This window comes from Sceloporus undulatus, chromosome 2, assembly GCF_019175285.1.
Source record: "Sceloporus undulatus isolate JIND9_A2432 ecotype Alabama chromosome 2, SceUnd_v1.1, whole genome shotgun sequence".
Taxonomy (NCBI): domain Eukaryota; kingdom Metazoa; phylum Chordata; class Lepidosauria; order Squamata; family Phrynosomatidae; genus Sceloporus; species Sceloporus undulatus.
The window spans coordinates 174738781-174759736 of NC_056523.1; the positions used below are offsets into that span (position 1 = coordinate 174738781).

The window sequence follows — 20956 nt, forward strand, 5'->3', positions numbered from 1 at the left end:
TAATTCTCTCTTTCTCTTATGTGTATTCAGTGGAGGTTGTGAATCAATGCGGCCTTCCCATAAATCACCCTTGTACCTCAGGTGAATGCATAAACATTCACTTTGGTTCTGCCTATGTATATACCTGTGTGGGGGGGGGGGTTTGAGGGCACGTGAGAAGCCCCTTTTAAAAGCCTGTAGAGCTTTCAGCCAGGTAAAGGTATGAGCAAACCTTCCCCTTCCTTGCATGTTGCAGTTTACTCCTTGCACACATGAGGTTGGTTCTGCAGGGATTTCCTGCCAAACAAATGCAGGTCCTCTTGAGTGTTCAGGGAATATAGTTGGAAAACACAAGAGGATAATATGCCTTCTTCATTTATTTTTACTAAGACTGCAGTTCTGCACCCATTTACTTGGAAACAAGCTACATTGGACTCAGTGGGGCTTATTCCTGAGTGGTCCTATATAGGATTGCATTATTTATCATTATTTTAATGAGGGCCAGCTTAAGTTAGCAAGATGTTATTTCTCCTCCTGCAGGCTCATTTTATATGGTCCTTCCATTGAGATTTGAGGGTTTAAATATAACTAATCTTATGCTTTTGATTCAGTGGACACTTAAAAAACAAACAAACTGTATAGCCTAATTTTGCCCCTGTTAATATGTCGATTTGAACGTTTAGATCTCTCAGGGTAAAAGGTCATTCATAAACAGACTCAAAATTTTAAAATGACACAGAGACATATATACTCTTTTCGTTCCTATCACGTGTATTTGAGTTTTAAAAATATATATGACCTCTGTAAGGAATGTTCTAAGCTTTGATGATGGATAAGAATATTCTTAAACCCTCCGAGGGAGTTTGGGGCAAGGAAGTGGGCGAAGTCAACTCGTGATGAGTTAGTTTCCAAAGACACTTCGGGGCTTTTGTTTTATGTAATGGGGACTTGACGGTTTAATTCCAAGCGTTAAAGGGATAGGAAGTCTTCCTAGGAAGTATCTGCATTTAGATACCAGGACTTTGCTCCCAGGCGTTTGCATCTGTCTCGGGGGTGTCTGAGCTGAGCATATCCACGCCATTCCTCAGCTAAAGCCGCAATCTGGCATTATTGTGCGCATTACATATTCGACTGCGGTTTCTAAAGATTTCCGGGGATACTTTATTTTTAAAGAAAAAAATTATCACACTACCCTTTTGCCACCTCAGAATAAATTTAAGGGGAAAAAAATTGTTGTGAGCGATCACTGAGAGTGTCAATATATTTTTTAAAGAAAATGTAGGCATTATTTTAAAGAAACTGAACATATTTATTCTGAAACACATCATCTGACCTCAGAAAACAAGAAATAGAATCTTTTAATAAAACTTTTTGTTTTTAATCACTGGGAGATATGAAAGATATTTCTTGCAGTTTTCACTATATACTCTAACGAGAAAAAGATTGTGTGGTGCAGCAGAATCTCCCCAGTATCTGTGTGCTTCTGTGTGTGTGTGTACCTGTCTGTCTAGTGTAGGTAATATTTTAAAACAAAAAAGATCCTTATCATAACTAGCTGGAAGCAAATCCTTTCTGCCACCACCCTGTTTTACTTTTGAGCAAATGGTGGCGAGGATGGTGCAGACAGACAGCCAAAAATGCTGGCAGACAGAAGCAGAAAAGGATCTCCCACCCGCTCAAGAAGCCTACTAAATCTCTTCCCCACTAAATTTCAGAAATCAATCAGTACATTTTTAAAAATAATATCCAGTTTTTATTAAATACTCAACCATAGTCCTCTGGACGACCTTTATACATGATGTTAGAGAATGTTAACACGAGAGATTTTTTTTCTTCTTTGTTTTTTTGGATGTTGTTCTCCTACTTGCTATAGAATTCCATTCACTTTATACTGTTTGAAGAAACATTACAGGGCTAAACATAAATATAAATACAGAGACCACAAATACAGCTAAAAATATTCACACAGGAACTGTCACAGTTTGTAGTATGCATAATGACCCCAGGTAGTGTTTAAATACAATTAGTTCACTCTGGAAAATGCTATATTTAGGTAGACATAGCTTGGAGGTGAGGGAGGGAAGAGGGAGGGAAGGGGGTACAGAAGGGAAGGTAATTTCACAGGGGTAGGCAATTCGATGCTCTTTATCATCACCATCATCATCATCATCATCTTCACCACCACCACCATCATCTCCTCCACCATTACCACCACCTCCATCATAATGACCATTATCATGATTTGAGAAGCTTACACCTCAGAGTTCCTTTTGACATGCCTGATTCCACCCCCCCCCCCAATAAATCAGTTCTTGCGGGGTGCTCTGCCTTTTTCAACCCAGGATTTCTTCTAATGGGGGGTGGGAGACAGGAGGGATTGGGGATGTGCAGTGGGTTGTGGCATTAAATGCAGTCTTTATGCAGAGGTGGCTATAGCTGGTCTCCTCGGAGGCAAGGAGAAAGGACGGTGGGACGGTGGGTGGGGCTGGGGGCCAGGGGCTGGTGGGTTTCCACAGAGGGGCAAGTCAAGACGGTTTGGACCCTTGCTAGGAAAGTGGGGAGATCAGTGCCGAGGAATGGGAGAATGGGGGAAGGAGAAGGGGGAGGCCCACTTTCTCCCCTCTGCCCCCATTCCTTCTCTTTCTCTCTCTCCTCATCTTTCTCTCCCCCCCGTTTTTTTCATATGTGATCCAATGTATAAATTGTGCAGTGGTAATAGAGAATAGAGAACGGAAAAGGAGAAAAATTTGGAAGAGGGTGGGTGGGTGGAGGGGGGAATATTCGGTCAGGGGGAAGAAGGGAAGGGAAGGGATATTAGAAAGGTAATAGAGAACGCAAAAGGAGAAAAATTTGGAACAGGGTGGGTGGAGGGGGGAAATATGGGGTCAAGGGGAGAAGGGAAGGGAAGGGAAGGGAAGGGAAGGGAAGGGAAGGGAAGGGAAGGGAAGGAAAGGAAAGGAAAGGAAAGGAAAGGAAAGGGGGACCATCGTGTGTGTTGCTGGGGAGGGTTTGGAAGGAGGTTGGGGGGAGAGCTGGCCGAGCCGAGTCAGTGTTCATTCCTTTGGTTTTTCCTCCTCTGTTTCTTCTCTCTTCTCCTCCTTGGCGCCCAAGCTATCCGCGGCCGCTCCAGCGCCACCTCCCCCAGACAAGGTGGAACTCAAGTTGCTCTCTTTTTTCCATTTCATCCTCCTGTTTTGGAACCAGATCTTGATCTGGCGTTCAGTTAGGCAGAGAGCGTTGGCGATCTCGATCCTCCTCCGCCGCGTCAAGTAGCGGTTGAAGTGGAACTCCTTCTCCAGCTCCAGCGTCTGGTAACGGGAGTAGATCTGGCGCCCCCGCCTCCGATCTGCCCCATAGCCGACCCCTATGGATTCGGAAAACAAACAAACTAAAAACGGTTAGCCACAGATTTATGGGTTCTTCCCAGCAACATGCATACAAACAGAAAGAGGGGGGAAAGCAAGGCGGAAAAGAACAAAAAGAGGGGGACCCCAATGAAACCCATGCACCAGGACTCTCCCAACCCCAGCCTTCATGCTCTGCCTTCATTGTCATACATCTCCCCCTTTCACTCTCTCTCTCTCCTTCTCTCTCTCTCACACACAGAAGCATCACCCACAATTTAATTCTTGCAGCCCATTAAAATGCCTCCATCACATGTGGAAGGAGAGAGGAAGGAGGATTCCTGATTAAAAAGCCTGTTCCGATCTTCTTTGCAAAGATGCAGAACGTGTTGTTTCAATTATGTCTGCAAACTTGGAGGGGGGGGCACACCTAATTAGATCTCCCTTCAATGTAAAATAATTAGTAAGGATACACTCTCCTGCCCTATATTAGGAAGTCAAAACGACTTCATAAATCACAGTCTCAAAAACTGGTATTTAAATAATAATAATAATCCACCTCACTTTACAACCCTCGCTTCATAAAAAAAAAAAAAAACCCAGCAACATATTTTCTCATCTAACGGGGAAACGTCAATCTTAGTAAAGTAAAATAAGTCCAAATACCCTGGTACTATTTTCTATATTTTATTTTTACCCACCCCACCACCCCCTTCAAAGGAGGGGGGGAGACCAGAGCTGAATGCACTTTATTCTAGATATGTTACACTCTCAAAGTCTTTTAATTAGAAAGAGCATAACAAGCCATATTTGCCTGCAACAACTTAACAAATAAAAGGCCTGTAGCGGCAAACTGTGAGGAAGCTACATTATTGTTTTTATGGGGCCATAAAAAGTAGCTGAGCCTGTTCTGCGAGGGAGACGGTCGTAAAGATGGTTCAGTTTATTTAATTTATCTCTGCGAGCTGTAAAACTTACCACTGTGGGAGTTCATGCGCTGCATCCACGGGTATATCTGGATGCTAGTTTTCTGTTCCTGGGACGTGCTCCTGTTTTGGTCACTTGTAAAATCCTGTGCAATGGAAGTTTGTGTATTGTGTCCCATAGAATTTTGCCTGCAGCTAGAGAGCATGTCTTTTTCTTGATAAAAGGCATTAGATCCGTAATCATAGGGTCCCCGACTGGAGCTAAACACAACATTATCTTGCGGTGAGTAAAAAGGAGATGAATAGATCCTGTTTTGAGCAACCGCTGCTCCATAAGTTGAAAAATGCCTTACAGGGTCATAGGCAGTGGAATTGAGCGCCACGTTGGGCAGCACCTCTTGGCCACTGGTGAGGTGGCAAGACAGCGACGGGTTTGTGAAATAGGAATTCATATCTTCCCCCCTATACCTGGCTTGTATGATTTCTTTAATATTTATTTCTGTCTCCAGTTTGTAGTCTGAACTAGATTGTTATAGGGACGGCTCCACTCCAGGACAGACAAAATGACAAAGTCAGCTGACCCGTTGTGAGCCAATAGGAAGCTAGATGTCAAGACACGGAAAAATTGCTTTTGCTTGTGTTGATTCCCCAGTTGAAACTAAGTATGCATTGAAAGTAAGTCTCGAAATTCTAAATATAAGGTGGTTTAGAAGAAGAGGGGGGAAAATAGTAAGTATGGTTCGAGGAGAGGGGGGTTGGGAGGGATGGGAGAGGGAGGAAGAGGGGAGGAGAACAGGAAGGAAGGAAGAAGGAAGGAAAGAAGGAAAGAGAAAGAAGGAAAGAGAAAGAAAGAAAGAAAGAAAGAAAGAAAGAAAGAAAGAAGAGGTTTTTTGTTTTTTAAATTATGGTACAAATAACCCTTTACTTTAAAGAAAGAAAGAAAAGGGAGGGGAAAAGAAAAGAGTCCTGCAGAAAAAGAATCAGGCTATTTATTCTTTTGAAAATGCTTGCTTAATATCTAACAACCAAATAGCTCAGAAATTATAGCCATAAATCTCAAGTGTGCATAAAATATTAAACCATAAATCCTCTTCCCTCCACTAATTTACTGTTGGTCAATAAACCTGGAATCAAGTGCTTGTGTTCTTTATAAGACAATCTTGAAAGCCAGGAAGGGAAAGGGGGTGACAGCTGGACAGATACTGTATCTTTCAGTGGATTCCAGGACTCTGGAATCTGGAGAACTTTATGGGCTCCTAAACCCTCCCTCCCTCCCCTGCAATTCAGTCCATTTTAAGTGTCTGTTTCAAGCATACTGGGATGTTTCCTTGTTGTTGTTGTTTCTATATGCTTTCTAATTTTTCAGAACTGGAAACTGCTAGGGTAATGTTTACATCTGCAACACTAGCTCACTCCCCCACTCCTAATCTTCAATCCAGCATTACCTTTCCATTTGGAGTGCTGTTTGTTAGAAAGCCCACCTCGTGTTTACCTTTGTAAAAGTGAGGCAGGGTGGGGAAAGGGGGAAAAATTATGGTCCCAGATAACTGTAGGTGATTAGAAAACTTCTCCCTTGAAATATTTAGTTAGATTGGAGTGTGGATTATATTCTGGTCTTCAGGGTGGATTTGCACCGACACACTAATTGAAATGGAGACAGCCAATCTAATTTTAATTTCAATCCCGCGCCATAAATTGTTCCTTAAATGTAAAATATACCTGCTGATCTGTAAACAGAGGAAGGTTCCTTCATCATTCCATTGACTTGCTATTTAAAAATTCAATTAGGGACTGAGATATCCTGGCCTGATTTCCATGTACATGTTGAGGTGGGTGGCGGGTGGCTTTTGTGTAGTTGTTTTAAAGGTCCAATTCGTGTGGAATGGCTCATAAAATGAAATCAGACAAGCTCCGTAGAATATCTCTCTCAGTACGTTTCCTCTCAGTGTCTCCATACTTTGAACATTTCTCTTTGGGGTGAAATCTCTTTTCAAAGGTTTGGTTGGGAGAGGAAAATGGGGAGCACATCCCCCACACACCCCTGCTCTGACAGGAACCCGGATGCCCAGGCATTTTATGATCTTTTTCCTCTGTCCAACAAAGCAAAGTAATCAATGGAAGTAATAAAACCATAAAGGAGACTACAACTGACCAAAAAAAAAAAAAAGAAAAAAAAAGGGGGGGGGGGGTAGGGCTAAAGTATTCATCTTGTGTAAGGATAAGCATTCCTTGTGTATCAGTATAAGGAGGGGAAAGTTATGTATGTGTATACGTCTTGGTGTGGTTGTTTTTGTTTTGTTTTTTTAAGAAGAGGAAAAAGGGGGGGGGGAAAGGAACCAGGAAACATAAGACAACAAGGGAGTGTGCAGCTTGTTAAGAATCTCCTCAGATGTGTCTCTCCCTACTCCATGTGTATATGTCCTATCATACTTAGCATCTAAACTTGTGCACCTTTAAGTCTAGTACCCAGATCATAGGCAGTCAGAGTGTAAATGCTGAATATAATCTTTGTTTTGATTTCTTCTCTTTCTGATTTATTTGGCACATTGTGCTCTGGGAGCCTATAGCTGGAAATACACAGACCCTGGGAGGAAAGGGGTGTGTGTGTGTGTGTGTGTGTGTGTGTGTGTGTGTGTGTGTTGGGGATGGGCAAAAGGGCCAAAAAGTTACCCATCCCACCTTTACACACTTGGAGATATACATAACAATGCACCTATGTCCCTGTACATGAAGGAAGATAGGTAGTGCAGTAGATGACCAAATAGACAAAGAAGTGGATTGAAAGCAGGGAAGCTCATTTTAATCCAAATTACTCTAAAAAGTACAGATGCTAACTGAGAAAATATGGGTATAGATATGAATATGGATGAGTGTGTGTGTGTGTGTGTGTGTGTAAATATATGTGTGTATTTGTGTGCATGTGTGTATTGCTATATTTATCTACTGTATGTCTGAATGGGTTTCTGTACACAATGGACCAGAACAGACAGAGAGGAGATCTTTCCCTGTTAGTTTTCATTTTTGGGAGAGTTCGTTTTCCTGCTCGAGTTTTGTGTTTCTGCTTAGACTGGACTACATTTAAAAAATTAAAATGCTCCAATGTAAATTCTGACTTTGTCTAGAGTAACAGAATTTCTGCTTCCCTCTTTCTCTCGGGTAGGTCTGAGTTTCCTGAAAATAGCGTCCCCCAACATAGTTTTATAACAATCCTAATCTGAGTGTCTTAAAATTTCTGAGGTGAGGCGATTACAAACAGGAAAAGTTAGCCTTCAGGAGTGGAGTGTCTGTGGTGGTGGTTGTGGGGGGATTAGAAGTCCTAATGAGTTGTTTTGAAGAGACCTGGGTAAGTACCAAGTGACTTGGAGTGGAGAGAGTGAAGTGTTTTATTACTTTTCTAAACAGAAGAGAAGACCTAAAAATGTGCTGGAGTTATAGGGAAGAGAAAACAGCTGGCGCAAAGAAACTTAGCACAGAAACCTTTTTAAAAAACATTTGGTGGGATGGGAAATGGAGGCGCCAAGGTAACTTGCACGCCAGGCTCAGTATTCTCCTAGTGTACATATTCCTTTGCCTGATACTTCTGGTGCAATGGACATGTCATGTCCTTGACATTTGCATATGTGTGTACATATGTGTGTGTGTGTCATTAAAATTTCCAGAATGAATGTGGTCAGAGGAGAATACTCTTTTCCGTTTCTCTCCTCCTCTCCTGCCAACATGGACAGGGGAAATGTGGAGCAGCACTCCGTTCCTGCTCAAATTGGTCTGCAAACAATTATGTAAACTCATCAGCAGAAGCAAGAACAGATGTTTTATTAAAACTGCTACACAGCAGTGAAAATATGCACAAGTCTTGGAGTAGTTCTTGAATAGCAGTTGGGTCTTTCTCTCCATCCATCCCCCCCTTTTCCCGCCCCCTGCAGTTAAAGAGCCCACAGAAAGCTGCAATAACATACTCTGACTCATAAACGGTTTCCCCCTTTTTTGTTGATACCCCAGATTTTAGCCCCACGCTGATGTTAAAGGAGGGGAGAAAATAAGTAAATAAATCCTTAGGATCCATTCTCTCTATTTCTCTCTCTCTCTGTGTGTGTGTCTCTCTCTCATCTGTAATTAGCGAATTGATGAACTGATTTCGAGGAAAGCTTGGAAAAAATGCACACTCAACACATGTGTTTTCTATCCCCACTAATTGCTGGGAGGAAACAAGACTTATCATGCCCTCTCCCCCTCTCATGCTCTGATCTTACAGCGCCAATAAGAATGTTATCAGACAGGGATCTTCCATTTTTGTTGTGTTGACCTGGAATGCAAATGCAGAGGCTGTGTGTTGTGTTGTTTATGGGTCTGTTTCCCAGGGAGAAAGGTGTTTTGTTCGGGTGCGGATGACAGGGCGATCAGCTGAGCCCTTGCAACCCAAGGGTAGTCCCCCCCATCCTCCCCCCCCCCCAAAAAAATAAAGCCCCAAACCCTTCGCAGATTTTCATCCCGTCTGTTGCCTAGGTGTAGAAAACTGCTTGTTCATAAAATGCAGGTTGTGTTTGGGTTGGCTTTAAATAAGCAGCCAGCATTGCCCTGGGTCAGACACGTTTGTTTACTGCCCATGTGCTGGGTGAGCCTTCATTCTCGTCTGGGGAAGAAAAAGTTTTTCATTATTCATTGATAGATTGATAAGGAGAACTCCACCCTCTTTCCTTTAGACAGCGGCGGCGGCAGTGGCGCGCGCACCCATCCGCCCTGTTTTTAATACACACTCATATCTATGTATAGAATCCCTTGCTGTCTGTACACTTGATGCACCCGTTCGTGGGTAATTTATAGGTTCGAGAATTAGCATTGCAACGGTGTACATGTGTACGCACAGGCGGCTGTACATGGGCGGCTGTGTGAGATACAGCAGCGCTTTGCATCTGATGTTGTGTACGCTTTCCAAAAGTAAGGCAGTCGTGTTTGCTGGTTCACTTTTCTTGCAAACAAAAGCTGGGCCGTGTATCCCTTTAGTGAGAGCAGAAAAGGCGGCAGATGATCAAAGAAACAGAGAAGCCTAGAGTGAGGTCATCATCATCTGCAACGCCAGGACCACGCATTTTTAATGCCTTCCACGCAAATCCACGTGGCACCTTCAACTGCATACCTCATTTCAGCTGATCTCACCTTATATATGTTATCGTGGCCTTTTTAGAGTTGACATTTATGGCAGGCGAGGGTTTCTCGCCTTGTAATTATTTATTTAGAGTAGCTTGCATGGGAGTTATCCCCCCACTTCTACAGAAGCACCTTCTTAAATCAAACCTTGCTGTGTCCCGTAAATACTCAAATAAGAATAAGAATAGTAATAATAATAACAATAATTAAAATAGACCCAACTCAACATATATGGCGCATGAAACTCAACAGGCCGATTGTAGCAGGCGGGTAGGTTTGCATTGTTTTGATCCGCTCCTGATATTACAATCATGGCTTTCAGGTTATTTTAAATCTACGGATTACCAGTTTCGCTCACACTCTTCCTCCTTTCATTTCTGCTTAAACTTTATCCCAGTGCTTCTGACAAAACCAATCCGACCCAAAAGCCTTGGCAAAATTGAGATACTGTATCAATAAAGATTGTTGACCAGCATATACCGAAAAGGAGATAACAAACATCATAGCAGAACTTGGCTTTTCTTCCTTGTTATGTTTTCTGCCCTTCCAATAAACTTTTCTTTCTTTCTCTCTGCCACAAATTCTGCGGTTGGGCTCGCAATATCCTCCAGTATAAAGCAACAAAACCAAAACACCACGATTTAAGAGGGCACTAGACAGCTACTTTCTTCCATTTAGCAGAAACCTTGGATTGTCTGTGGGGCTTTTTTGTTACCTAAGAAAAACACAGTTCATAACTTTCTGCTTTCGGTAGTTGATTTCTGTTACATTCGTCTACACTCTTCTTTCTTCCTCTACTCCATACATACTAGCCCAGAGGCCAAATGCACAACAACGTAGATAACATGAGCTCTCTCTTTTTATTTATTTTTAAATTAATTAAAAAAAATAAAAATCTATTTATTATATTCCAAATCATATATATATATACACACACACACACACACACACACACACACAAACACAGATAGCGAAAATTTTCTATTGGAAATTTTATATATATATTTGCAAGAAAGGAATCCCCAGTGGTTTGAAGTTGGGCTATTTAGGAGTGTTTTGAAGGAGGGAGACAGGAGAGATTTGGGGTGTGGGATGGAAGGGAGGGTAACACGGTAATAACCAAACCATACTAGGCTTTGGGGGGAATGGCAAATGTGGGAATTGTCGAAACACAGATCTTAAGTAGGGAAAACAATTGTGGCAAGGAGTGATGGTCTAACGCTAGAAGGACAAAATATTTAAAAACAAACCAACAAACCACAAGGATGTTTAAAAAAATGTATTTCTGAAGTTAGGCATTTGTGTAAAAACCCTTCTTCCCAGACAAGACTAGGCTGGTGGTGCTGGACCCTGTGCGTTTCTATGTGTGTCTTTATCTCTCTCTTTCTCTTTTATCCCAGATCCTTCGGAACTCCTCCTTTCCAAAGTTGGGAACCTTTTTGGGCTCAACGGCAAAACTCCACGGAGGGTGCCCCGTTTTTCAAGGGAAAGGGTTGCCGCCTGCAGAAGCCCCGACCGGAGTTGAGTCTTTGGCCAGTTATAAAGGCACTTCTCCTGGAGCAACAACTCTGACTGGAAAATGTCTGGCGGTCAGGGGCCCTGGAAGCAGACACTTTGGCTACCTGAATGTATTTAGCCTGTTAGGAATCCTCCTCCTCCTCCTCCTACTACTACTACTACCGCTATTACTAATTTCCATGTTAAGTTTGAAATGACCTCGGATTCTACTGATCTTATTTATCAGAGCAATCAATAGGATATACTTACACACACACACACACACACACACACACACACACAGAGGCGTTTGTGTGTCTGTGTTTCACCGGTTGTTTGGGCCACTGAGGACTTTTTTGCAACCCCCCCACCCCCCCCTCCCCTCCGCCTCCTGTGTAATGTCTCCTTTCTTCCAACAGCTTGCCAAACTTTGCAAACTTCACCAGGGGATGTTCAATTCAGAGAACTTTATGGGTGACTTGGATGACTCCTTTTTTCTTTTTCTTTTTCTTTTTCTTTCTTTCTTTCTTTTTTATGGCACGGAAATGTTCCGTACAATGGTTGCCCTCCTTCCTTTTGACATTCAAGGGGAGCTGCGGTCGTGACGTCACGCCGAGTTGTCATGGAGAACAGCTACCGGCTTAAAATTATAAAGCGTGATATTATATAGAGCAACATAAAATATGGATATAAGCAACTACTTACGGCCTCGCGAACAGATTAAACAAAGAAGAATACGATTTTAATACGTTCAGGAAGAATAATTCAGCAATGAGAAATGGTTGTCATTATCTAGGAGTTCTTATTTTATTTTATTGTTTGCACATGGGGGTGGGGGAGAGGGGAAAAATTAATCTCAGGACGCCAGGAAAGCGCAGGGGCTGGTGGGGGGGGGGGGGGGGGGGTGGTTGTTTTTGTGAAAATGAAGAAGGGAAAGAAGGAGGGGGGGGGGGGGGGAGAGAGAAAGAGTAAGTTATGGCACCATATTACTTGCTTTAATGATGTGTGCTTTTTAAAAGAGGGCTCCCTTCGACAGAATGAAACCATATATTTGAAGAGGCAATCCTTTTTACTTTATTTTTTGCACTGTAGGAAATGCCCTCCATTTGCTTCGCTTAGGACGGAGGGGCAATTTCATCGTTTAGGATCTGCTTAAATACACTCATCCTTTTTTACACCCAGAAAAGGTGTGGTTGTGTGTATGTGTGTGTCTATATGGGGGGGGGGGGGGGTGTCCCTGTTCAGAGGTACCTTCTCTATTTTTATCAATACATGAACCCCGGTGGAAAGCACGGCGATCTGGAAGGAAGGCCGGGGGGGGGGCGAAGGGGGGGCTCAAGCGAAAAGGCCTTTAAACAACCGCCGAACAGACTATGGAGAAGCTCCCAGAGAAGAGAGATATCATCTCCACAGCCGGCAACCAAACAGCTTTGAAGGACCAAACTTTTGTGAAGTACTGTCTCTTCGTCCAGAACCTTAATTGGGAGTGTGGGGAGGGAGGGGGGCAATTTATGGGGCAGCAAAAGGAAAGGAGGGGAAGAGACAGCCCTAATGTGAAGGTAGTAAACATCTCAGAGATTCCGGCTTTTATGGCAGCCCAGTACTAAACAACCCCCACCCGTCGCATCCCTATCCCAGTTTCCCCTTCAAGCATTTGAACTCTCCAGTCCTGGAAAGAAAGAAGAAGAAGAAGAAGAAAAGGGGGGGGGGGAGGATTTCTTTTGGTCTTAGTCGTCCCCCATCCCATCTCTCCCACCACCACCACCATCCCATCTCCTGAATTGGGAGACAAGGAGGGGTGGGGGGAGAAGAGAAGGACATCAGGCTGGAGAGCAGCGTTGGCTTGTCAACTTTCAGTCACTTGGTGGCAGTATACAAAACACGTAAACAACAAAAAAAAAAGGGGGGGGAGATGGCAATTAAAAGGAAAGGGACAGAGACCGAGGGGGAAAACAAACACACTCCCAAGAAACCGAATATGAAAGCTTTCTTAGCCCCCAAATAAGAGGTCTGTCTGGGCGGGTGCATGCGGGGGGGTAAGTGGGTGGGTGGGTGAGTCCACAGGGTGAGTCCACAGAGGCCTATGGTGAGAAGCCCTTCGAAAAAGAGCAACCCAACCGAGTCCTTTCCAAACGATCTGATGAACCTGATAAGAAGACCCCACGCCTTAAAGTAACAAGGCTCAGGATACGGAGGGCGGCTTGCAAACAACAACAACAACAACAGAGTAAAGCCAAACTCACACCCTAAACCAGTCCAGACCACAGGAGGCTAAATTCACTCCAGTTAAAGAAAGAATCAGCCCTTGCAAATGTTACCATTTGTGGGGATCGAATCAGGCTTTAAATCTCGCTGTTGGGCTTATAATAGGTTTAGTTAGGTTCCAAGTTAGACAAGGGCAGCCACAATGAGAAGGCGTAGAAAGGACAGGCCATGGCCTGCCGCAAAGCTAAGAGCAGCCAGTATGTTAAAAAAAAAGGCCAGGAGGAAAAACACACACATACACCCACAATTGTAAATTTGTGGAGATAACACAGAAATGTCACCAAAATAGACAGAGTCTGATCTCTTCTAATCAACAACAAAGGGACATTTGATCTTTTGACTCCTGGCTATCCATAGGCACTGGAGGGATCAAAACAGCTATGGGTTTTTAATCTCTTCCTATCTGCCCCCTAAAACATGTAGGCTCCCAAAACCCAAACCCAACCTTCTCCTCTGTGGTGGGGGAACAACCAACCGGACACAATCCAAAAGAAACACGCAACAAATAGTGCATCCCCAGGCACCACCCAAGTAAAACCAACTCTTCCCAGCTTTGCACCGTTTCCATGCAGCCAAAGTCAGAGGAAGTAATGCTAAAATAGTTTTAAAGCCCAAATAAATTGGGCTGAATAACCTCAAGCCAAGTCACTCAGTTATATACTCTGTAGAACAGCTCTGAAGAAGAAATGTTAAAATGTGTGCACACTCTCACACACAGTCTAATTGTGTTGGAGGGCAGACACCCAAACTAATCTGTGAGAAACAGTACTGATATAATATAGATTACATACAATTTTTACTCACTACATAGGTACAGTTTCTTACGCCTCCAGGGTCCCTTCTGCACTTGCCCTCTCAAAATACCCCTTTCCTTGTTTGTGTTTCTTTGTGATGAATCTTTTCAACTTCACCAAGAAACAGAATTAATTTTTTAACTGTACACTTTTGGTTGTTTTCTAGTTAAGAAATAACACTTTTATTATTTAAATTATTTGATTTGATTTAATTTTTTGCTTTACTTCATTCAGAAGTGTTTTGGCAGGTGCAGAAATTTTTTAAAAATTAGATCATACGATTTCACCAAAGGCACTAAATTCCAACACATATTTTACTCTGAATTAAATCCCATAAAGTTCAGTGCGGTTTGTTCCCCTATGAATGGGAAAAGGATTGTACCATCATTATCTTCATTGGGGGGAAAGGGAAATAAATGCAAAAATATTGTTAAAATTGTGGGCCAGTAAACAGACTATAAATATAGTGTGAACCAACACAATGGAAATATGCGTCTCAAATGACACACACATGCGCGCAGGCATCCCAGACCACAAGCTACAAAACCAAGGAAAAACAGTTTCCCCACTTTTATGGATACAGTTGGGGAGGAGGTGGATCATTCCTAATTTTTATAAAGCTGGTTGCTTTTGTTACTTAAGAAAACACACACACACACACACACACACAGACAACCATTCCTTTGGCCACTAATTTGCAAAATCCTGATTATAGCCTCTTCTGCAATCCCTACTAACTCCTGAGCAGATCGCCAGCCTCTCCGCCCCTCTCAATAAATGGAAAGGAATGTAAATCGGTATACTGCCTGGCTTTAAGAGTATTATTACTGTTGTGACGGCAGACCTTTGACTCACTATATGCTTTCGCCCCGCCACCCTCCTATCTCATTCTTTCCTCTTTTTCTCACTCCATCTCTGTGCTGGGGTGAAAAAAGAGTTTGGAACTTATTATGATTACCACAATGATTATAATTATGATTAGAAAAAGAATTGGAATAAATCTGCTTTGTGTGGTTACCAAGAGATATATAATTGGAATTCCTACCAAGTTCCTTTCAATTGTTTTTATTAGGGACCTAGCCATCTTAATAAATATCTATGATTCATATTACCATGTCAAATGTGTGGTTTTCAGTCTCTACATTTACTGCAGCGTTTACGATCATTTTAAATCAAAGATCAAAACCCACGCCAGAGGCCAACACAACTATCCTATAATCGGATTTTTGGTCCTGTATATGTTGCCAACAGTCTATTCTTTTTCCTTCCTGAACCTGGATGTCAATAACGCTTGACTCTTTTCACTACAATCCCTGGTCTACGGTGATGTTATAGATAAAAGGAGCCATTCATTTCCTTCCGTTTAGTCTGTAAAATACAGAGAATATAAATCAGGTCCTTATTCGTCCTTTCATATCTACTCAAATGTTCGGAGTTTATGAACAACGGCCATATGTCAGTTTAAAGGCAAAATCGATGCGTTAAAATGTGTTTTGTATGGGAGATCCTCAGATCTGAGAGGGGGGGGGGAGGTGATTGTTGCAGAAGGCTGGAGCAAAAGACACAAGCAAATAACGTTTTATAACTACGACACCCAGAAAAGAGATTCATTTATCCCAACAAGGTGGCCTCCACAGGCGGAAACAGGCACCCAGACTTCAAAACCCTGAGTGGAGAAGGCGAAGCGATACTACTAGTAGCAGACCAAGACATTTCAGCGACCATGTGGTTCCAATAAGCATCCTTTAGTTATTAAAAGGCCTTTATACAGCACACCCTTTTAGGCCACAGCCACGGCACCAACAGCATATATCAGTAGCCCACTAAGCCAAAGGAGGGAGGGCGCTTAGATACCCTGCTCTTAAATCCAATTACTTGCAAGTAAGCCAAATGGGTTTCTTCCAACAGCACCCCTCCCACCCCGCCAATGACAAAGGTAGTAAGCATTTCCATTCACCGGAGTGGAGGTTACTCTCCTTTAAAGGTGCCATTGCTACAGACCCAGTCCATTGCAGCACAAGAGTCCCGCAGTCCTTGTCCAGCAAGCACATTCCTAACCAGACTTTATCTCAAGAGCCACAAATAAAACAGGAGGCATAGTGTAGTGCCTTATATCTCAGTCTACCTATCTATCATTCTGTCTATGTTTATATCTATCTATCTATCTATGCACATATAAGCATCCCACTTACCCGTCGCTGTGTTTTTCCTTCTTTTATTTACAGAATATACAAGGTTAGTTGATGGCTGCTGCTGCTGCTTCTGTTGCTGTTGCTGTTGTTGTTTCCCTAACAGTAAGATGGCTGGCACAATTGGGATGCCTTTAGTCCAACTCCTTCATTCCTTTCCTTCTTCCCTTCTTCCCTTCTTCCCTTCCTTCCTTCTTTCTTTGTACCCCAGCCCTCAGGAAGAATACAGTTACTTTTGCCCTGTTTGTATTACCCTCGTAATTCAAGGCAAGGCACCCAGCAATCCACTGAGGGAGGCGTTTCATTGTAGAAACCCCTCCAAAAAGCCCAGCACACTGCCTGGGCTCAGTGACACATTTAATTGCAGCGAGGCCTTTATAAAACCTTGATGCTGAATGTGTTAAATATTTCATTAGGGGGAAATCAGGCTGAAGAAGGGCCTAAAACAAGAGAGACAAACAGGGTGTCTCCTTCCCAAGATTTGCATCTCAGCATATTGTATTAATATTGGCAAGGGGAAGCCATTTATAATACTTCACGAGGGGTCCTGGGTCTTTGTTCCCCTCCCTCCCCCCAACAGCCCTTTGTCATAAGCCTTGGTCTTCCCTGCTTTGGCTTTTGTTATTATTTTATCCCCATTAATTTATCTGTAGTGGTTGGGATACAGCCTGTGTCTACCTTAGCAAGGGAAATCCAGATTCCTATTAGTCATTATCTAGCTTCTAGACAGAGATTCTAGATACAGAGATGTACATCCAAATAGGATCATATTTGCTGTTAGTTTAGTGTGCTCACACACACAATGTGTGTGTGTGTGTGTGTGTGTGTGTGTGTGTGTGTGTATCTCTATCTATCTATCTATCTATCTATCTATCTATCTACCTACCTACCTATCTAGGAGAGGGGTCTAGAAAAGGAAAAGAAGGAAGGAAAGAGAAAAGGAAGACAGGGGGGGGGGGCGGAGCGGGTGGAGGGGAGGGAGGGAGGGAGGGAAGAAGGGATTTAAAAAGAAAAGGAAAGCAAAATAAATCATGTGAAGTGGAGATCTTACATACTTTGTTCATATACTTTGAAAGGAGAACAGTTTAAAAAACAGGACAGAAGTGAGGATGCCATACATTTTGCTTCAGATTTGGAAGGAGCAAGGTCAACATTGTAACCCCCCCTCAAAAAAACAATTCAGTAATGCTACATTCATCCGTTTGCCAATTGAAAGGAGGAGAGCCATTCCGAAACAATGGGGTCATCGAATCCAAACCAAAACAAGTTATGGCCTAAAGTATTTAAACAGGTATCCACATCACCTCCAGAGGTAAACCAAGACAAGAAGAAGGCTTGCTATATTGGACAACATTTTTCCCTCAACAACATTTATGTATGTATGTATTTTAAAAGCATGATGCTGACGGGGCACCAAAATAGACACACTCGCACGGCCAGGAACAGCGTCTAAAAATAGACTAAAAATCCACGTCTCCAGTGAGAAGCTTCCCCCAGGAGCCAATTGAAACCATGTGTTGGAGGGGATTGGAGGGGAGGCGGGTGTTGGAGAGGAGGAGTGGAAAGGTAAGAAACCGCCTGATACACAACCAACAGAGCCAACCCGTAATTGCTCATTAAAAAAATGGCACGCCGGCTTGCCTTGCTTGTATGTACCACAACCTCCAACAAGGCATGGAGCACTGCGCATGTGCTGGGAGACGTACCCACTACACACAAATACACACACACACACCCCTTAGGAAAAGTTGTTCCTGTTGTTAGCTTGTTTATTCCATCTTTCTTTCTTTCTGGGGGAACAATCAATAGGGAGTCGAGGAGCTGGTGCGCAAGGCTTACATTAGCCTCGATCCTGATCCTGCGGTGGGCTTTAACCTCTGGGAGCTACCACCACAGGGGCTTCCGCGCCCCCGACAGCCGCCTCTCCCCCTCCACACACCTCGGGGGCGCGCAAGGCCCGTGCTTCCTCCTCCTCCTCCTCCTCCCCAGCCCTCCCACCGGAGTCAACACTGCACCATTGTAAAGGGGAGGCAGACTGCAGCCGGCATCTCCCGTCTCCAGCAAACCAGACCGCAGTGACATCACCGCCAGCAAACCCATTCCCACCCACCCCTCCTTCTTTCCCCCCAAAGCCCCCGGAATTAACCACATTTGCGCCGATCCGCTCCTGATCATATTCTGTCATAACCAGGCTACACCCCTCTTTTCGTTTGCTTCGCGCGACCACGATGCATCATTATCTTTAACACCCACCGCCATGGATCATTAGTTACACATTTTAGCCAATAAGGGAACACTTACCCGGTTTTCTCTCTCCCCTTCCTTTTTTTCCTTCCTTTTTTTCCTTCCTTCCTTCCTTCCTTCCCTTCTCTCTGTCTTGCCCTCTCTTTCTCTCTTTCTTTTCTGCTCCGCTATGTTCAGCTCCACAGAAACATATATAGAGAGGAAAAACAGCAACAACAACAAAAAAAAAATAAGAAAGAAAGAAAGAAAAACAATCAGGAAAGAAAGAAAATAAACCGAACCATAAAGTAGTCCTTCTCTTTTTGAACATAGCATGAGGGTACAGGGGAGAAACAAAAAAAAAGGGGGCTAGAGTATCTTCTTTTCTTTCTTTTTTTTTCTCCCCCTCCCCTTCAAAAACCCCAAACAAAACAAAAATCAAAGGTATTTACAACTCCTGGTCCCCCTCGTCATTGCATCCTCCCAAAGAAATGTGTTGCGTTTTGCCCCTAGGGGTGGAGAATGGGAGGAGGAGGAGGAGGCAACCAGCCGCAGCAGTAAACTCATTATTCCTAAAATGCCCAGAGCAACCAACAATTCCAATCCCAAGGAAAAAAAAGAAGGAAAGGAGGCAGAAAGGAAGGAAGGAAGAAGACCGAGAAGGAGAGGGGGAGGGGGAGGGGAGGGAGAGGGAGAGGGAGAGGGAGAGGGAGAGGGGGGGAAAGACCAGAGACAATTCCAGATTCCTCGCCCCCCCTGCCCCACCCCACCCCCCACAAAAATAATAATAATTAAATGGAGGAAAAAATACAGATACCATCGTACCCCCGTTTCACTGGCACTGCTTGGACTGTTAAAGGAAGGACTACTGCGAAAGAGTCATAAGAGAAACCACAATAAAAAGTTCACGTTCATGGATGGAGTCCACATGACTTCCTGTGGCCAATCCAACTTGTGATTCAGTCGTAAACTTTTATTGCTCAGCTGTAAATTTTCTGCAAACAACCAAGAATGCGTTGCATTTTTGTGACGAGTGCAAATGCTCTTCTCTGTCGCCATGTTTATAGAAACCCTCTTTCTGGACAGCTACATGTGTGTGTCTATATGTGTGGAGAATATATATATATATATATATATATATATATATATAGAGAGAGAGAGAGAGAGAGAGAGAGAGAGAGAGAGAGAGAGAGAGATACACAGACACACACATGCATGAGAGTGAACACACACCCACGCCGACTTTGTTTCCCAAGTCTTTCTTTTCTCATCCACATTTTCCTTCCTTAATTGAGATAAACACTGAGATACTTTTGGAGGGATCGGGAGGGAGGAAGAGAAGGAATGAGGGGTTTCGCTTTTTACGCCTATTTATTCATTTACACACACACACACACACACACACACACACACACACACACACAGACAGTGGCTACTATGCAAAGGGAGGGTGGGGAGAGGGGGAAAGAGAGGCTAGAAGTCCATCGTGCCATCCTACTTTTCTTATTATTATCGCCGCTAATTTGCTTATTGTTTCTATTCCGGCTCTCATTTGTTTGTTCAAGGGCAGCCCAGCAGGGCCACAAACCCGACTGATGTCCACATTTCCGGACTGGACCCTTTCATCTAGTAAATGAAATGGTGTTGGAGGGGATGAGACATGAAGAAACAACACATGAATATATGTGTGTGTGTGTATGTATGTATGTATGTTGTGTGTAAGCACCGAGAAAACCTATACCAGCGTCTTCTCTCCATAAAGCATCTCAAAAATAAGGTTATTCATTTAGATCAGAACCTGGATGAAATTCCCAGGCTGGGATTAACCCGTTTTTCTGTTCCTAGGAGGTGCCTCCTTTCTCCTGTTTCCAAGCCTGCCATTTTCATTGCCTTCCCTTCCACACTTGGCGCTCTTCTGAGAACCCAAACGCCAACCAAACATATCAAGGTCGCCCCCAAAGCCTTCAACCCAGCTCCAGGGAACTTCCCCAGTTTGAGCTTTCCTCTGAAGTGAGATCTCAGTCGGGTGGGGGGGGGCTCCTTTTAACTGAACCCAGTATACGTCCCAAATGGGGCAAGTGATCTCCCGCTTGGCCTTCAGATCCAAGAAAGAAAGAAAGAAAGAAAGGTGGATCAGGCTACTCCCACGGTGTGCTTCTCAAAACAAGCTGTTTCTCACTTGATACAGAAAATGAATATAGTCGACTCTCGGTTTCATAATTCCTCCAGATTTCTCAATGTCGGACCACAGAGGCCCTTTTTAATGGCGATAACTCTTAGACTTTACTCTCAGATGTGCTGATGTATTTGTACTAGTGTGGTGGGATTATGGTCAAATGGGTTTCCGTGAGTTTGGGCAAACACGCTGGACTGATGCCCCACTGAGCTGAGAAAAACCAAGCAAAAGCAAAGGGTCGATTTCTCTTTTTCCAGCTTCTTCTCGGAGAGATATAACTACGAAGAGATATAGGTGTAGGGTTACCTATAGATACATAAATATCGAGACGGATAGATAGATAAACAGATGAATAGATAGATAGATAGATAGATAGATAGATAGATAGATAGATAGATAGATAGATAGATAGATAGAT

At 43.4% G+C, this 20956-nt stretch overlaps 2 protein-coding genes across 5 annotated transcripts in view; both read right to left on the reverse strand.

Moving 5' to 3' along the window:
* Positions 1–20956, reverse strand: part of LOC121920794 (homeobox protein Hox-D3-like) — a 204290-nt gene that overhangs the window by 151085 nt on the left and 32249 nt on the right. The window contains exon 1 of one of the 4 annotated variants that reach the window (XM_042447998.1): positions 19188–19221. The exons of 2 other annotated variants lie outside the window; for them this stretch is intronic. The gene's annotated coding sequence lies outside the window, so the exon portion shown is untranslated. Of the gene's footprint in view, positions 1–16142; positions 16972–19187; positions 19222–20956 lie in introns of those variants that run through there. One more of the 4 variants, XM_042447995.1, reaches the window with a different exon arrangement.
* On the reverse strand, positions 1732–4993 carry HOXC6 (homeobox C6). The gene is made up of 2 exons (XM_042448004.1): positions 4302–4993; positions 1732–3343 (listed from the first exon to the last, which is right to left on the reverse strand). The coding sequence occupies exons 1-2, from the start codon at positions 4699–4701 to the stop codon at positions 3033–3035; spliced, it is 711 nt and encodes a 236-aa protein (XP_042303938.1). The 5' UTR covers positions 4702–4993; the 3' UTR covers positions 1732–3032.

Coding starts and splice junctions, on each gene's coding strand:
- HOXC6 (XM_042448004.1), bottom strand. CDS start 4,701: ATGAATTCCTATTTCACAAACCCGTCGCTGTCTTGCCACCTCACCAGT. Junction 3,344..4,301: donor GCGCATGAACTCCCACAGTG/GTAAGTTTTACA, acceptor CCGAATCCATAG/GGGTCGGCTATGGGGCAGAT.